At 49.4% G+C, this 17,870-nt stretch overlaps 1 protein-coding gene across 1 annotated transcript; it reads right to left on the bottom strand.

Moving 5' to 3' along the window:
- Nucleotides 1-1,923: 1,923 nt before the first annotated feature.
- CCKBR (cholecystokinin B receptor) lies at nucleotides 1,924-13,251 on the bottom strand. The gene is made up of 5 exons (XM_060017295.1): nucleotides 13,051-13,251; nucleotides 4,396-4,647; nucleotides 3,992-4,241; nucleotides 3,511-3,683; nucleotides 1,924-3,338 (listed from the first exon to the last, which is right to left on the bottom strand). Exons 1-5 carry the CDS (start codon nucleotides 13,199-13,201, stop codon nucleotides 2,800-2,802), a joined length of 1,365 nt encoding a protein of 454 aa, XP_059873278.1. The 5' UTR covers nucleotides 13,202-13,251; the 3' UTR covers nucleotides 1,924-2,799.
- Between the last annotated feature and the right edge of the window lie 4,619 nt (nucleotides 13,252-17,870).

Here is a 17,870-nt window from a genome sequence, read left to right as displayed (position 1 = left end):
TTCCCATTTTACAGGTGAGACTGAGAACTCACTAAGATAACTTGTGCAGAATCACACAACTTTTAAAAGGCAGGAGGACCACTGGTACACAGATCTTCAAGGCTTGAAAGAAGGCAAAACAGCATAATGGGAAGAAACAAAGCTTTGGAGGCAGATACCCGAGCTCAGTTCCTGCCTCCGTTCTAGCTGTAGGGCTTGTGTAACTTCCCTAAGCTTTCTCAGCTTCACTTTCCTCTTCTGTCAACTGAAATTGTTCTGGAGAAGAGTTTTGAGAATGAAATGAATTGGTATATACAAACTCCTGTCACACAGCACCAAGAAGCATCAGATTTCACCCCCACCCCCTCCATCACCCCACCTTCTAGGCCCAGGCTCAGTCATCTTCCCGTGACATCATGATGTTCCCTGCCCAGGATGGGAAATCAGGCAGGAATACAAATAAGTATGACAGAAGAGAGAAAGCAGTAAGTACTCTACAAGCAGACAAGCTTTGCGAGGATGACCAAGCAGGACTTCATGGAGACAGTGGTATTACATCTGGACCCGAAATGTTTTGTCAGATTTCAAGAGATGGAAAAAAGATGGGAGGATCCCAAGATTCCACATCTGGTAACTAGATAGGGCACAGGGTGGAGTGATGGATGTGTAAGTATTCTGCAGATGAAAGGGCGGCACGGTGTGTGAAATGGTGTTATTTAGGCCGTGCCTATGCACTAGGTTCTAGGTTAGCCCTGGGCCACTGTACTTGAGCTCATACTCCAGGCTGAGAGGCTGGACTGATCCCTCCCCCACTGAGCTCCCCACTTCCATCTGATGGTCAGCAGGAGCCCAGGCCTCAGCTGGAGGGGCTGACAGTGGGGCAGCCTCAACAAGGCGGTCTCTCCTTCAGAAGGGATAGTGGGGCTGGGGGCTGGGGAATGCTGCAAGGGCAATGGGCAACCTTATTTCCACCCCCTGGAAAGCTGGCATGAGAGAAAAAGGTCCAATATCTTGCTTTCCACAACTCCGACCAGCTGGGATTCTATTTTTAACCAGTGCTGTCTTAGTTGACAGCTTGGAACGCCTTCTCCACCCTTTTCTTCCTTTCTCCTGCCTCTTGCAGCCCAGAGCCCTGTAGAAAGGATGGATGGGAGCAGCTCAGCATTGGTAAAGAGAAGACCACTCTCCCTTCTCACTACCCTTCACTCCATCCAGCCTTTGTCCAGCATAGTGGGTGGATTTTAAAGATATTATTGGCTGAGAAGCTAATGAGGCTTAAATTTCAGGACTCCTCATTCCACAGGTCTCTTCCAAAGGCCCTGGTCAGTGTCCTAGCAATTTTGTATCTTTAATTTCATTTTTTTTTCTTATAAAAGGGCACCCAGTTTTATAAGCTCCAGGCCCCACAGAACTTGGGTCTGCCCCTTGATGGGTACGGCGTCTCTCGCACCTCCAGCTCAGTGCCTACTTCAGTAGGGTTATTTCTGTCTTGGCCCAATTTATTGTATTACCTTGAGCAGCTTTCTTTCTTGTTCTGGGTCTCAGTTTCCCCAACTGTTACAAGATGAAGTGTCAAGGAGCCCTCTCCCAGCATACCATGCCTCTGTTTATTTATGTATGTCCCCTTGGTGAGGTCATCTGTTCTTCCTGTTTGTCATTATGTGTGTGGAGGGGTGGTATTGCTGTCTCTGTCCCTCTCTGGGGCTGGATCAGTCTTATAGTCAAGAGGGAGGCTGGGCTCTGGGACTCCTATTCAGGTCCAGGCCCCTGTCTCCCTACGCTACCTCTCCTCCTTGCTGCTGGCCAGTAAGGGTGTTTCCATGGGGAAGAGTGCATTAAAAAGTCCCTACTCTTTAATTAATTCTGTATACCTGTCATGTTCTGACCCATGGTGTTTCAAATACACATTGAATAAACTGAGTCTTATCATACACTGCTTCCTCTTTTCATTAAAATTTTAATAAGCATCTATTAATACAGCACCTTAACAATGGTACCACTTTAGGACAATGTGCTCAGGAATCATTATGTGTCATGGATGTCCCACCTCCCAGCCCCACCTCCATTCCCAGCTATTGCATACGACTGTGGTGTGAGGCGGGTCCAGGTTGACCACTCGGAGAGAATTTACACAGCCTCATCTAGACTCAGACCACGGGCTTTTTGGCAGGGGGTCATGCACAGGAGTGAACAGCAGGGGGAGGGACCTGACGGAGAGGACTCTACAAAATCCTGTGCCTCCAGGCGTGCCCCAAAAAAGTCCAAAAAGGAAATTAAGGGGGAAGCCAAGTCATTTATTATTTCTTGAAAAAGTTGGGTAAGGGAGGAGGGGAAGGCCTATAGTATTTAACTGGAAAGGAATGAGAGGACTTTTCAGTGCAAAACAGCTTGTTGGTCTGGGAAGTGTGAGATTAGACAGGTTGGTGTTTGCAGCACTGATTGGGGAAGGGCACGGTGAGGTCAAACTGGGGACAGCCTGGAGCATCTCAGGAGTCATTCCTGTGCCAGGCTCCAGAGCCCTAAAAGATTCAATGCCATTACTATATGTGTAAGAGGCAAGTCAGCCCCTGTCAGAGTTTCCACAGTGTAGAGATAGTCCACAGCTAGGGATGCTGTGTCTGTATGTCCAAGGTCAGTGCCATGTCTCTGTGTGCCAGGCTCAGTCCCACATCAAGTGCCTTCTTTCCTGTGTGGGGTAAGCCACCTTTTCCTGTGCGTTGGGGTTAGTCAGTCTCTTGTGTCCGTTGGTCTGCGTCTCTTGTGTGTCTGGATGGGGCCAGTCCGTCTGTCCCGCCTCAGCTCCCACTCCCGCTCCACCCCTCAGCCAGGTCCCAGCGTGCTGATGGTGGTGTAGCTCAGTCTGGACAGTGAGGCGATGGAGGGGGTGGGAGGATCCTCGTCCGGTAGAGGTCTGGGGCGAGCTCGCGGAGGCCGAGGACAGCAGCGGGCGCAGGTGTCGAGGCAGGCCTGGCGAAAGCGACGGTGCATGAAGCAGTAGACCAGGGGGTTGACACAGGCAGAGGCGTAGCTTAGCAAGTGGATGAAGGAGATGGGCGCACCCGAAAGGGCGCGATGTGCACCGGGGCCGTCGAAGGCGCGCCACGTGTTGGCGCTGTACACTGGCAACCAACACAGGAAAAAAAGCACAACGATCACCAGTAACATCCGCACCACGCGCTTCTTAGCTAACAGCTTGGCTTGGGCCGGCCGGGTGCAGGATCCTGACCCAGGCGTGGGTCCGGTCAGCGCGGACAGCTCCAGTACAGGCCGGGAGCGCGGAAGCTGCACGTAACAGCCATCGCCGTCCTCGCCAGCCAGCCGGGTCTCCGACCCGCAACGCCCGTTCGGGTGGGCAGGACCTGAGCACAGACGGTGGGCGGTCAGAACCGAAGGCTGAATTCTCCAAATCCCCAGCGGTCTCCCCCCAACCCCCCCATTTCCAGTCTCTCTTCCTACTCACACACCTTTCCACCCCACCCACTTTATGTCCCGCCTCTTCCCAAAGTCCCGCCCCTCCTGGATTTCACCCACCTCGTCCGGTCCCACCGGGCAGTCCTCCTTGACTTCCGACCCGGCTCTGGCTCTCGCTGTCACTGTCACCGTCAAAGCGAAGCCCTAAGTAGAGCTCGCGGGAGATAAGCCCGTAGGCCACCGCCATAACCACCCCCGGCACGAAAAACAAGAGCAGAAGCAGCAGTACCGACCTAGAGACAGAGCACAGACCAATCGCGCGGGTCTCTGTCCAGCTATAATCACAGATGGAGGAAGACGCAAGGGTTGATGTTTCTAGGGCTGGTGACCAGGCCCCAGAGGTAGAAGTAGGATTTGGGTATGCGGCCGGGAAGGGTTAGAGAACTGGGGAGAAGCCCCGAATGGGAATCCCAGGGTGGTGGGAAAGGCAATTGTAGTGATAATTGTTAGAGCAGCTGGAGGGAGATTCTGGGTAATGCTCGTGAGTATCTGATGGCGATGGAGAAGGGAATTCCCAGGAATGGGTTATAGGGACCCTCACCAGGTTTGGCGAACTCGCGCACTGGGCCACCGATGCATGCATTGCAGCACACGAGGTCCCGCTGGCTGCACGGCAGTGTACACCGGGTAGGGCACCATGAGCAGTCCGGACAGCATCCACGTGGCTACGATCACTCGAGCCGCGTGTGAGCGCGTCTGCCACACACGCGCCTGCAGTGGTCGGCAGATGGCGCTGTACCGCTCCAGGGCGATGGCCACGAGGCTTAGCGTGGACACGCTCACAGACACGCCTAGCAAGGGAAGAGGAAGGGGTCACCTAGGAAACTTGTACTACACACTCACCAGTGTGACTTCCATACCCGCTGACGGAGAAAGACCCCCTACATCCGGCAAGGACTTTAGAAGAGGAGAGGGGCAAGGGAGGCCGGTCGGTTGTTCACCTACCCATGAAGTAGGAAACCGCCTTGCAGACGACTGTGCCAAAGATAAATGTGCCCATGAGATTGGGCAGGAGGGTGAAGGGCATGCAAGCCACGGCCAGAAGGAGGTCGCTGACTGCCAGGGAGAGCAGAAAGGCGTTGGTGACGGTCCTCAGACGGCGGCTGAGTCCCAGGACCACGATGATGAGCACATTTCCTCCGACGCTCATCAGAAAGATCACAGCGTAGAGGGTGACCCTAATGGCCAGCTCCAATTCTGGGTAGGAAAAAGGGGAGGTGGCAGTGGGAGTCCTGGCCCCCACTCAGCCCGGCTCTCCAATTTCACTTATCCCCAGTCCTCAAACCCCCACTACCCAGCCAGATCCCCTGCTTTCCAAATCCCTGCCCCCGCCCCCAACCCCGACGACCCACTCAGCAAATGGTGAACTTGAATCCTTTACCCTCTAACCCCTAGAGGCCTAGTTAAAGTGGCCTAACTCTACTCTTCCTTAAGAAAGCCTGTCCCTTCTCAAGCTTTGTTCCAAATCCTTCCTTCTCTTTGCAGCCAAACTTCTCGAAAAGATTATTTCCATCTTTTCATTCACCCCTCAATCTGTTACAACCCAGTGACCTGTTCCCCCATTACTGTTTGCACACTTCTCAAGGTTACTGAGCTTTAACTGCTAAATCCAAAGGTCTCTTCTCAGCTTATTCTACCTGACCTCCCGGCAGCATTCGACCCAGTTGACCACCCACTATCTTTTGAAACGCAGGTCCGAGCATGTCTTTATTGTCTTAAAAAAACAACAACAACAAAACAAACAAACAAAAAGACCCTTCAGCTACTCTCACCTGTCTGCAACCCTTTAGCTTGTCATCCAGATTCTCCCAGAACTGCCCTTTTCCTCCTCCCACTTCCTCCCTGCAATGCACCCAACTTAAGGCACCGGATGACTCAGTTTCTAGAAGGCAACGTGTGTACTCATGATTCTCTCCTTTGCTCATGTCGATTTCTCAGCCTAAAATGCTCTTTCACTGCCCCCCCCCCGACTATTAATACCTCCCCCTGATTAATGACTTTCAATAACAAACTTGTTTTCTGTTATCTGGTAAATTTCTATTCACCATTGTCTTTCAAGACTCAGACAGACTGCCCCCTCCTCTGTTAGGCCTTTCTGGACACCTTATTTGGAGCTAATCTCCCCTTCTTCTGACCATGCATGTTCCCTTCACATCTGTTAGGACCGTTTTTACTTTCCACCTTATATTTTAATTATCTATAAACATTCATTCTCACTCCACAAGCATTTACAGAGGACTCCCTTTATACCAGGCCCTGGGGACAGAGGACATGGCAAATGCCCTGTGAGCTCTCATCTGAGAGCTCACAGTCTAGAGGGAAACTCAGATGTATAAACAGATAATTGTCACATGGTGTGGTAAGGAGCGAGGTTGAGGAATACACAGAGTGCTCTGGGAGCTCACGGGAGGGACATGTAGTGTTGCTGGGCTAGACAAAGGGCTGACCCCATTCATTTTTGTCATTGCCTATTGGGAGAAGGATTCATCATTGGGCTTCCATATCATAGCCAAGCAAACCCAGACAAAATTGAATAGAATTAAATTAAACTGGACCCAGTCACCCATGGCCTCAGCATGAGGGAGACTGGAGCTTGGAGGGAGAGAGGGCAGGGACAGAGCCTGCCAAGTTGGGGGAAGGGAAGGGCCCAGAGCTGCAGGGCCCTTTTTCATAGCCCCATACCTTGGCTGACTTTGGCCAGAGCTCCCAAATTAAACTGTTTTCTCATAACAATAGTTTGTACTTATTCAGAAGTTGTTGTAGACTTCGAGTAAGTGCTACTTACAAGAGATCCCCTAACTGAACTCAGCAGCGATACTACTTGTTCAGAGCACCCAGTAAGTTAGGAGCCGATTCAGAATAGAAGCCAGTCTCTAGATCCCTAAAATGCTTTGCCTTCGATCGCTTCCTCCCTTCTCTGTCATTCATGATGCTGTCCCCCTCTATACTCTACCATGGCATTTCTCACGGTATTATTCTGTTCATTTTCTATCTCCACCACTAGACTATGAGCTCTTGAGCACAAGGGCGATGCCCACCATGTTCTCCAGCATGTCCCTAGCATTTGGCATAACGTCCCCTGCACAGGAGCTGTTAACACCTGCTTGCGGATGAATCTTAAACGGATCTCTGTTACTCCCCACATAAATGCACCTGCTCTGTCCCTCCTCACCCATCTTTCACCTCTGTGCTTCTAAGGCTCCAGCATGCGCTCTCCTTGCTGCCTCTGTCTCTTTAGAGACCCATGTTGGAGGATTTTGTTGGTGGAGGGGAGGGGGCAAATGACAGGCTGTGATTTTGGATGTGTTACTTTTACTATTATATACAAACCACCTGTGTCTCATTGAGAAGCTGGGCCCCTCTCTGCAGGGAAGGCTTATGGACGGTTTATGTGTGACAATTTGAGGTGTATGTGTGTGTGTGTAGGGGGAAATAAAGAACTTTGGGAGGGGGATCTCCGTCAGAGGTCCTTAAGGGACCCAGAAGAATAGAGCAGGTGGTCTATCTTGTGCTCTATGTCTCCTCCCCGTCTATTGCCCCTCTCCGCCTCTCTCCCCCTACCCTCAATCTCTCTAGTTCTATCTTCTCTAACACTTCCTCCTCTGTCCTCTGAATGTTTCTCTTCAACTAGTTTTTTTTTTTGGCCGTGCCACGGGGCTTGAAGGATCTCAGTTCCCAACCAGGGATCGAACCCGGGCCCTGGCAGTGATGGCGCTGAGTCCTAACCACTGGACCACCGGGGAAGTCCCTCTCTTCAACTAGTTCTTGATTCAACAACCATACCTCAAGTTTGTACGGCACTCTAAACTGTGAAAAGCACATTTCTCATTCATTCATCTGGCTAATGGGTCTCGTGTGTAACCTCGAACTTGGCTAACTGTGGTGTAGCTGAAAGATGGGGCTAGGCCCTCTATTATGAAGTTCCCAATCTGTGTGGGGACCTCTGAAAACTAGAGGACAAAGTCCCAGTAAAAATGACCAGCAACTGTACAATGCTTTGCTGTCTAACTGGGCACTTCCAGCTGTTACTTTATTTCCAGCCATCACCATCTCTCTAAGTCTTTGCTGTTGAACAGTTAGGAGATGTGAAAAGGCTAAGTAAAAGCAATCTTAGAGCTAGGGATCTTGGAAAAGGCAGGGAAGGATAAAGAGTTGGCGCACAGGGGACTTTTAGGGCAGTGAAACTATTCTATATGGTACTGTAATGGTACCTAAATGTCATTATACATTTCTGAAAACCCATAGAACATACAACACAAAGAGTGAACCCTAATGTAAACTATGGAATTTAGTTAATAATGTATCCATATTGGCTCATCAATTGTAACAAATGTACTACACTAATGCAGGATGTTAAGAACAGGGGAAACTCTGTGTGTGTGTGTGTGTGTATGCATCCGTGTATGTTTGTGTGGTGGCATATGAATGACCACAGTGGCTTCAGGGGTGGCAGAATGGGACATGCACCTCCTCGGGTACAGCCACGAGTGCCTTGACAGTCTATCTGTGGGCATCCTTCTGCTGGGGATGAGAGGAGAGCAGAAATCAGACCAGGGGACTCAGAAGACTGGGACAGTTCAGTTCTGCTTCTGGGGTCTAGAGGATCTGCATGTGTTCTGTCCAGATGATGGCAGAGAAGTGTGGGTACAAAAATCCAGATGACGCGACATGAAACCAAAACAGGCTTTTCTAAGAAAGGGTTCCACAGAACACTGAAGCCGCTGATGCCTCAAATCCTGCCACTCACTGGTGTGTTGGATCTGGTCACCCATCCCTCAGGCATCAAAGTAGTACCCACGCCTCTGTGGTGAGCATGGATAGCATCTAGCTGATTGTGGGTAACAGCTGGGTGATGGGGACATCCGCATGTTAATGGATTCTAACGGAGGGGGCAGAAATAATATGCAGGGTGTGTATGTAGGTAAGATCAGAGTGAGCATTGGGTAATACTTTAGTCTTGGAGATGATATCTGGGTGGGTGAGAGTAACACATATTTCTGTAGGCAGTATCTGGAGAAGGGTAACAGCTACGTGTCTATAGGTAGCATCTGATTGAGTGTGGGCTGCCTGTAAGTTTAGGTAATATCTGAGTAAGTATTATACCATTTGAATGAGCCAGGGTCTGCAGATAACATCTCAGTTTGTAAGTAACATCTTCAGGAAGCGTGGGTTACATTCAGAGGTCTGTATGTGAATAGGGGAGTATCCAGCTGACGGTGATCATAGCTGACTGAGCAGAAGTAGTATGCAAGTATATGTGGGCAATATTTAAGTGAGTGTGAATATGAGATATTAACAGATTAAGATGTTAATCTTATTGAGTAAAATAACTGAGCGCCTGAGTGAACATAGGTAGTATTTGAGTCTTTGCGGGTAATATCTGAATATGTAAGAGTAATATCTATGACTTTATGGGTAATACCTGGAGAAGGGTTACTTAAGTGAGCATGGATAATATTTGATTGTACGTGGATAATAATAAAACAAAAGCGAGTGTGTTTGATGGGTGAGTAATATCTGAATGACAGCGGGCGATATTAAAGTGAGTGTGGGTGACATCTGCTTTTCTGTGGGTAGCATCTGAGTGAACATGGGTAACGTTCAAGTCTATGTGGATTATATCAGAATAATGTGAGTAACATCCATATTTCTATCGGTAACACTGGAGTGAGCCTGGGTAAGATGTGTCTGTCGGGGTAACAGCTGAGTGAGTGTGGCTAACAGAGTCTCTGTGGGTAGCTTCTGACTGCCAGGTGTCACATCCAAATGTGTGTGGGCAGCAATGTCTAGATGACATGTGCTCTGAATCACTTCACATTCTGCTTTCTCAAGGTCCCTTACTCTATTAGCTAGCCCTGCTATCTTCTGCACTTCAACCTTTCTCTCTCGGCCCACTCCCCCAAAACATTTTTAAAATGGTCTTATCTCTACAACACATACACACTCAAAAGACAAACTGTGCATGAGTGAGCGTGCGCACTCACACACACACACACAACCTTCCTCAACCCCATGTTATCCTCCTCAGCCCCATGTTATTTCTAGCACTATTCTGTTTTCTCTTTGTCTCTCTCTCTCTCCCTACCAAACTTCTGGAAAGTTTTGTCTGCACACCTTAGTTCACTTCTTATAACCCCTCCCCCATGGCCCAAACTTCTACCAACTGTAGCCACCCCCTAACACCCACAGCTCCTCCTAATACTTCCTTGTTATTGAATCGGAAGGATGCTGTTATGACCTTATCTGACTTATATGGGCAGCATTTGACATCACTTCTCCCACTCTGCTTGAAACTTTCTTTTTTCCTTGCCTTCTTGTCTCTCTGATGGTCTCATCTAGATCTACCTCATGGACTCTCCTTCCTCTGCTTGGCTTTTAAAAATTGGTCTTCCCATGCAGATGGCCAAGAGACACATGAAAAGATGCTCAACATCACTAATTATTAGAGAAATGCAAATCAAAACTACAATGAGGTATCACCTCACACCTGTTAGAATGGGCATCATCAGAGAATCTACAAACAACAAATGCTGGAGAGGGTGTGGAGAAAAGGGAACCCTCTTGCGCTGTTGGTGGGAATGTAAATTAATACAGCCACTATGGAGAACAGTATAGAGGTTCCTTAAAAAACTAAAAATAGAACTAACCATATGACCCAGCAATCCCACTCCTGGGCATATACCCAGAGAAAACCATAATTCAAAAAGACACATGCACCCCAATGTTCATAGCAGCACTATTTACAATAGTCAGGACATGGAAGCAACCTAAATGCCCATCGACAGATGAATGGATAAAGAAGATGTGGTACATATATACAATGGAATATTACTCAGCCATAAAAAGGAACAAAATTGGGTCATTTGTAGAGACGTGGGTGGACCTAGAGACTGTCATACAGAGTGAAGTAAGTCAGAAAGAGAAAAACAAGTATCATATATCAACGTGGAATCTAGAAAAATGGTACAGATGAACCAGTTTGCAAGGCAGAAATAGAGACACAGATGTAGAGAACAAATGTATGGACATGAAAGGGGGAAAGCGGGGCTGGGTGGTGGTGGGATAAGCTGGGAGATTGGGATTGACATATATATGCTAATATGTATAACTAATAAGATAACTAATAAGAACCTGCTGTATAAAAATAAATAGATAAATAATTTTTTAAAAAAAATTGGTTTTCCTCAGGGTCCTGTCCCAGGACCTCTTTTTTTTTTTTCCCCATCTGACACAATCTCGGTATGATTTAATCTATTCTCATGGCTTCCGTTACCACCTCTAGACAAACACCTTTCAAGTTTGTATTTCTAGCTCATACCTCTCCCCTATGTTCCAGACCCTTGGATTCAACAGCTGACTGGGTAACTCCACCTGGATATTTTACCAGCATTTAAACTCAGTGGGTTCCAAACTGAATGTATAATCTCCTTCAAACCTGTTTCTGTTCCTTTGTTATCCTCATTATACAGCACCAACATCCATCCAATTGTCTAAGCCAGAAACCTAGATGTCATCCCTTGACCTCTTCCTCCCTCTCCATTTCTAATAAATCATCACGTTCTGTTGATTTCACTTCCAGAAGTGCCTGTGAAATCCACCCAATTCTCTCCATCCCCATTGCCAGTAGCTTAGTCTACGCCAGCATCATCTTTCATCAGGACCAATGTAATATAATAGCCTTCTAAAGGATGCTCCTCTCTCCATTGGATTGTCCTCCAATCCACCCTCTTTAATGCAGAACTAATCCTGGCAGTACTACTGAACTTTTCAGTAATTCCCATTGCCCTCAGGATGAAATCCATACTCCTTAGACAAGGTCCATAAGGCTCTCTGGAAACGCTTTAGGCTGGTCTTCATCTTGAGTGTTCATTATTCCTCTCTTATGGTACATGTCTCAGGCACACAGAAACTATGACACACTGAACAAAAGAGCCATGGACTTAAACTCTGGCTGTTTACACATACTGGTCCTCTGCTCGAGATGCTTTTTGCTTTTTCTGCCCCTTCACTTGGCTGGCTTTCCCTCAGCTTTTTAATTTTTATTTCAATTTAGCCTTCACCTCCTCAGGAAGCCAACTCTGATTCCTAAGCCTAGGCTAGGCTAGATAGAGGTGCTCCTCTTCTGTGTTCCCACATCCCTCTCAAGGCACTTCCCACTCTGTACGGCAATTCTCTGCTTGCTCGTCCTTCTCCCCCACTGAACCGTGAGCTCCATGAAGTAGGAGCTGTGTCAGTTTTGTTCTACTCCTGTCCTTAGTGCTTAGCACAATCTCTGGCTCCATAAATATTTGTTGAGTGAAAGAATCTGGGTGTAACAATGAGAGAGTGCGTGACAACTGGTCTGAGAATGCATGCAATATTTTATGGGGGTAAATAAATACTTGAATTGCAATTTATTCCCATTTTCCCGTCTAAAGCTTGGAATAATTTCCTTCTGCTTAACACTGTTCCCTCTCCTGGAATCCCACTTCTTCCTTTTCTGCCTACTGAACTCCAACTTCAAGGTTCCCTCTGTGAAGTTTTCAGACCCCATCTCCTTCGGGTGCCCAGAGTTTGGTCCCTCTTGTGGGAATTCCAATGCTGACTGTGATTTTCCCATTGGTTTTTGTCTCCCGTTTGCACTGGAGATGACAGTCCAGACTGGGTCTAGTTCAGCCCTGTGTACCCGGCACCTAGCCCAGAGACTATAATAGCAGGTGTCCAGTAACCATCTAAGGAAAGAAAAGGTATAGGAAGGGGAAAAATAAGGCTTGAGCTGGGTCGTTGAGAAAATGTGGATGTTGGCTGATGGGAGGAATAAAAGTCACTGTGGGGACTGGGTGAGTGGAAGCAGTCTGGTGGTGAGGGGGAGAAGGTGGCACAAAGGGGTGGGATGATGAATGGGGCAGCCAGGCTCTAGGAGGCTGAAACCTAAGGAGAGGCAGGTTGGAGAGGGGCTTGGCAGGGACCTGGAGACATTACTTGGAGACAGCAAAAGAGGGAGGGTAAAGACCCTTGAGAAAAACTCCAACTTGGGAGGCAAGGGGATCTGAGGAAATGGAGACAGGCAGCTCTAGAGAGCAGCCCCTCAGTCCAATGTCCAGCCTAATTCAGGTTAGAGGACCTCTTTTGGGAAGGCAGGGGGTTGGGTGGGGGACACAGGAAATTATAACGCTAACTTCCCATTCGGGTCTTCCGAGTGCCCCTTCCCCAACCAGGCCCCTTCTTTCCCCCAATCTTGCCTTCCTTCCTTTCTTTCCTTCTCCACTGTGGCTCCGTGAACTGGCTGCAAAAGGAAAGGAGAGACCTGGGAGGATTGGCCAGAGGAGGTCCCTGTCTTCCCACCGTCTCTGTCTAGGAGGCGGCTGTGTGTTGGGGGTGACCAGGAGCTCTGGGGGTGGTCAGGGGACCAGGGTGTGAAGGTGCTCTGACCTGGTAGTGTGAAGCTGCAATGGAGTCTTATGAGCTGTGGGGGACACATGCGTCGGGGGAGCTGTTTGGGGACAGACGGAGTACTATGAAGGGACAGCGTGGGCGTTTGGGGAAGCAGTGGGGGCCTCTGTGAGTGTTGCGGGGTGCAGGGAGAAGGAGCTCGTGGACGGGGCTCAGGGAGGCACCCACCTCGTGTCCCGGCTCCGCGGATGCGCGGGGGCTCACAGCTGAGGTTGCCGGTGCCGCTGCCGTTGAGGAGGGGGCCCCCCGGGCGGCACAGGGAAGCCGCCGGCCCGGGTCCGTATCCCGGCACGCTCCGGTTCGGCTTGAGCAGCTCCATGGCCCCGGCCCATCCGCCGCCCCCTGCGATCGGCCGGGCCGGCTCCCCGCAGCGTCTCCACCTGCTCCAGCGGAGATTCCGGCTGAGGCTCCCGCCCCGCCTGGTTCCCGCCCCCAGCCCCGGCCCCCGCCCCTCCGCTCCTCCTCTCCTCGCCCCGCCTCGGCTCGCCTCCCTCCCAGGCTCGGGTCCGCCTCGGTCCTGCCAGGTGACTCTCCGCCCCCCTCTCCTGCTCCGGACTTACTCGTCCTCCCACCCCCGACCCCCACGACTGTCCTCGCCCCCTCCCTAGATCTCTCCGGTCTTCTCTTAGAGATTTCCTTCCCGCCCACTCCCCTTCGCCAGCGTCCCGGTTCCGGAGAATTCTCGGGAGCCTCCGTGTGTGTGTGTGTGTGTGTGTGTGTGTGTGTGTGTGTGTTGGCGAGGGTTGGGGAGAGGTTAGGAGTGTGTGTGTGTGTGTGTGTGTGTGTGTGTGTGTGTGTGTTGGCGAGGGTTGGGGAGAGGTTAGGTAGGAGTGGATGGAGAGGTTGGGCAAGGAGGGAGCGTAAGAGGGAGAGCCCGGCTGCCGCGGGGTCTAGCATCTTTCCCTGGTGGGTCGGGGAACGTGGAGACGGGGCCGCATGCTGGGATCCCTGGCTGCAGCACAGATGCCTTAGCCCGCGCGGAGCGCCACGGGTTCCCTACTTTGCCGCAGTGGCCGCAGTGACCGCGACACCATCGCTGGTAGTTCCCTGCAGCTCCTCGCCTCGGTGCTGGGGTAGCTCCCGCATCCTCACCTCTTACCTCAGGCCCAGCACCCACGCTTCCACCCGAAGCGCTCAAGGAACCCTTCTCAGCGGGCAAGGATGGGGAAGGGGCAGCATTTTTCTCCGGGGAACCCTGGCAGGGGAAAAGGGCTGCCTGGACGAAGAGTGACTTGGGGGTTGAGGGGCGGCCGGGGTAGCGGTGAGAACTGCCTGGGATAAACAGGAGTGGGTATGGTTCGGTTCCCAGACCAGCACAGGCATAACCCGGGAGGAGGCGGCTGGCTTTCTCTGTGGTCTCCAGGCAGCGCCCACCCTCACCCGACACACTGGCGCTCCCTGTTTGTTCTCAGCGCAGGTGGAGCAGCCTGTGTAGGGCGTCAGGTTCCCACGGGAGGGGGCTGGAAGAGGGCTGGAGCACCCGAGTGCAGCGGGAGCAAAACTGAAGGGGGCCTGCGCAGGCCTGCGCTGGGTTCCTTGGGCCGGACGTAACTCCTCTAATGGTTCAGCCCTGCTTGAGGTCATTCTTCTCCATTCCAAAGAAACTCTGATATGACCTGGAATTCCATTCTCTGGCCTCCAGCAGTAGCTGTCAGAGGTGGGAGTTATCGGTCAAAGGGAACATTAGACTGGGGATGAGGTCTGAGTTTATGGGGAATTCAGAGACTCTTAGCCAATCAGTCTTTTGGAGAGAACCTGGTCCAGCTAGCACTGAGTTTATAAGGGATGAGACACTGAAGGAGGATTTAAGCCTGAGGTCAGTGGGAATGTTGTCAACCGCCCCCCTCCCCCCTTCTCCTGGCACTACCTGCCTTCCCCACCATAGCAGCCTGATTTTGCTGTTTGTTCAGCTCCAGCACAGGTGAGGCCTCAGATAACCTGCTGGACTTTTCCCACACTGGATGCGGGTAAGGTGTGGGAGCAGGGAAGCAAAGGAAATGTAGGGGAAAGGGGAGTGGAAATAGGAGAAGTAGACGGGCATTTACTTATTCAGCAAAGTATGTGCCAGGTATAGGGCTGTACACTAGCTGTCCGACACGGTCTGTGCCTGAGTAGCTCCCAAGCGAGTGGGGGAGAATGACAGGTAAGCCAATGATGGCAACATACGGTCATAAGTGCGTCCATCAGGATGCACAAATCGGACATCTACAAATCATCCTGAATGCCCTACTCCCTTATGCTCCTGCACCCCTGTGGTGGAGGCTGTGATGAAAAGCCCAGACTCCTGCCGAAAAATGAAGGATTTACTCTCCTTCTTCACTGAGAATGCTGCTGGAAGATAGGCCACAACTGTCAGCCCCCTTTGGGAGTTGCCTAAGCTGAAGAAAGCTGGCTCATTTAAGGTCATGTTCCCTTTCTGGGGCATCCTGCATACAATGACTGATCAGCAGAGAGGTATGAAGGTTCAGCTCCCTCACCCCGACAGAGGACAACTCTGAAAGATGTTCACAGCTGCTCATAGGGTTGACTGAGGTCGTTGGGCTGCTCAGCTTCTCCCTTTGCCCAATCCCACTTTCATCCTCTCTCTTATACAGGTGTTGACTCTGAGAGCACTCCTTAGTAAACATCCTCCACAGTAATCTCTGTCTTAGAGTCTGCTTCCTGGGGAACATAACAGGCTCCCTCCCGTGTTCAATCCATCATGAAGTGCTGTTGATTTTAGCTACTGCTCCACTGACGTTGCCCCACTGTTTCTTGTACTACTCTCCCAGCCTCCTAAGTGGTCCACATTTTACTGATGCCTCCTTACATCCACCCTCCACCTTATAGCCAGAGTGATACATTTAGAATACAGATCCGATTATGCCACTCTTCTGACCTTTGCTTTGGGGATAGAAAAAGCGTTTTAACAGAGTCTATGAAGCCTGCATGTCCTGACTCCTACTGATCTCTCTAACCACCTTGTTTTGAGTCACTGTTGTTCTTGGTCTCTCCACTGAAGACACTGGCCTTCCTTTAGTCCAGTTTTTGGATGTATATCCTCTAGTTACATGGTTTCTGGGCATTCTCTCTGGAAGTTTTCCTTCCTTATTTAATTAACTCCTACTCATCCTTCTGATCTCAGCTCAAGGTCTCAGCATTTCTCAGGGGTGTTTCTCCTGGCTTTCCCTCCTGGGTAGGCAGAATCACAAGATGATCCCTAATGACTCTCACTCTTGTATGGTCTCCTTCCCTCAGGTGTGGGTGGAACCTGTGAATGTGATGAGACTCTACTCCTAAGATTATGGTACATGGCAAAAGGGATTTTGTGGATGTAATTAATGATGCTAATCAGTTGACCTCAAGATACAGAGATTATCCAACTAGTCCTAACTAAATCATATGAATCCTTTAAAAGCCACGAATTTTCTCGGGTTGGCAGCAGAAGGGGAAGTCAAAGAGATTTGAGGAACAAGATTTGATACACTGTAGCTGGCTTGAAGATGGAGGGGGCCATGAGGCAAGGAATGGGGGTGGCTGTGGTTGGCTTGAGGATGGAGGGGGGCATAGAACAAATACCTGAGAGTGGCCTCTAGCTGAGAGACATCTCTGGCTGACAGCTAGCAAGAAACTAGGGACCACAGTCCTACAACCACAGGAATTGGATCCTCCTAATCACAAGAATGAACCTGAAAGCAGATTTTCACCCAGAGCTTCCAGAAGAGAACTTAGTCTGGCTAGCATCCTGACTTCTGCTTGGTGATATCCTCCCTGAGCAAAGAACCCAGCCATACTACCTGTGAGCTAATAAGTGGATGTTTTTAAGCTACCAAATTCATGATAATTTGTTACCATAGAAATAGAAAATAACACACCTCTCATCTCAGGAGGTAGCAAATGCAGACCCTTGCAAGCCGTGCAAGGAAGAAGTGAGGGCATTGGAAATTCGTTAAAATTTAGAAAGACTTGGAAATATTGTAGTGGCAGCTGGTTTGGAGAGCAACTTAAGGAATGGGACCAACTGGGAACTGCATAGGAACTGTGTGATAATCACCTACTATGTTCCAAGCATATTATCTTTAATCCTCACAAAGAACTACAAATTTGGGCACAAGATTATTGATCACTATTTTAAATGAAAAAACTGGCTCAGAGAGAGTTTTAATAACTTGCCCCAAGCCACAAAGCTACTAGGTGAAAAAAGCCACAATTCAAAGCCAGGGATTTGGGAAGTCAGAATTCGGGTGCTCCTAGTATGCTGCTTCCCAGTGTAAGTTTTATTGTTTCTCTGGTCACCTTCTTTTTCTCATTTTACAAAATATATTTGTTTCAAATTTTCTTGACTTATAAAATCTCTTATTTCGTCTCTTACCCTGTTGACAGCCCATATGTACAAACACACACACACACACACACACACACATACCATCCTTCAGTCACAACAAGTAACACGGCCTCCCACTTCATAGAGAAAATAGTAGCTATAAGACAGCAGCTCCCACCAGGGAATCTGGTCCATTTTGGATAAGTAAAGTTTCAGATGCCTATTAGACATCTAAGCAGGAATTCCAGTAGGGAGCTGAATAAGCAACTTGTATAGGAAGTAACGTAAACCATAGAATTAATGAGAGTATGCTGAATAAGGAGAAATGAGGAACCAGGTCAGAAGTCTGGAAAAGACCATTATTTAAAGGCTGGATAGAGAAAGACCAGTCTGTAAAAGAGACCAAGAAGGAGCATATAGAGGGGTGAAAGGAGAACAAAGGGAGCAAGGCATCATGAAAGCAAAAGACATGCTGAATGGAATCAAATACTGCTCCTGCACGAAGAAAACAAGGATGAGAAATGTTCTCTGAATTCAGGGACCTGGAGGTCCTTGGCCACAGAAAGAGCCATTTTGCTGAGGTCCTAGAGACAGAAGACAGATCAGATGTACTGAACGCTGAATGTCACGGGAGAAAGTGGAGCAAGTGACTTTAGACAAGGATTTAAAAAAATTTTTTATTTAA

This window comes from Delphinus delphis, chromosome 8 (assembly GCF_949987515.2).
Source record: "Delphinus delphis chromosome 8, mDelDel1.2, whole genome shotgun sequence".
Taxonomy (NCBI): domain Eukaryota; kingdom Metazoa; phylum Chordata; class Mammalia; order Artiodactyla; family Delphinidae; genus Delphinus; species Delphinus delphis.
Note: the sequence above shows the minus strand (reverse complement) of the source record. Positions and strands in the feature narration are given on the sequence as shown.

Excerpts from the sequence above, each read along its gene's own strand:
- CCKBR (XM_060017295.1), bottom strand. The coding sequence starts at position 13,201 with ATGGAGCTGCTCAAGCCGAACCGGAGCGTGCCGGGATACGGACCCGGG. Across the intron at positions 3,684-3,991 it reads GCGCGAGTTCGCCAAACCTG|GTCGGTACTGCTGCTTCTGC; the intron begins GTGAGGGTCCCT and ends CTCTGTCTCTAG. Across the intron at positions 3,339-3,510 it reads GCCCGGTGGGACCGGACGAG|GTCCTGCCCACCCGAACGGG; the intron begins GTGGGTGAAATC and ends GTCTGTGCTCAG.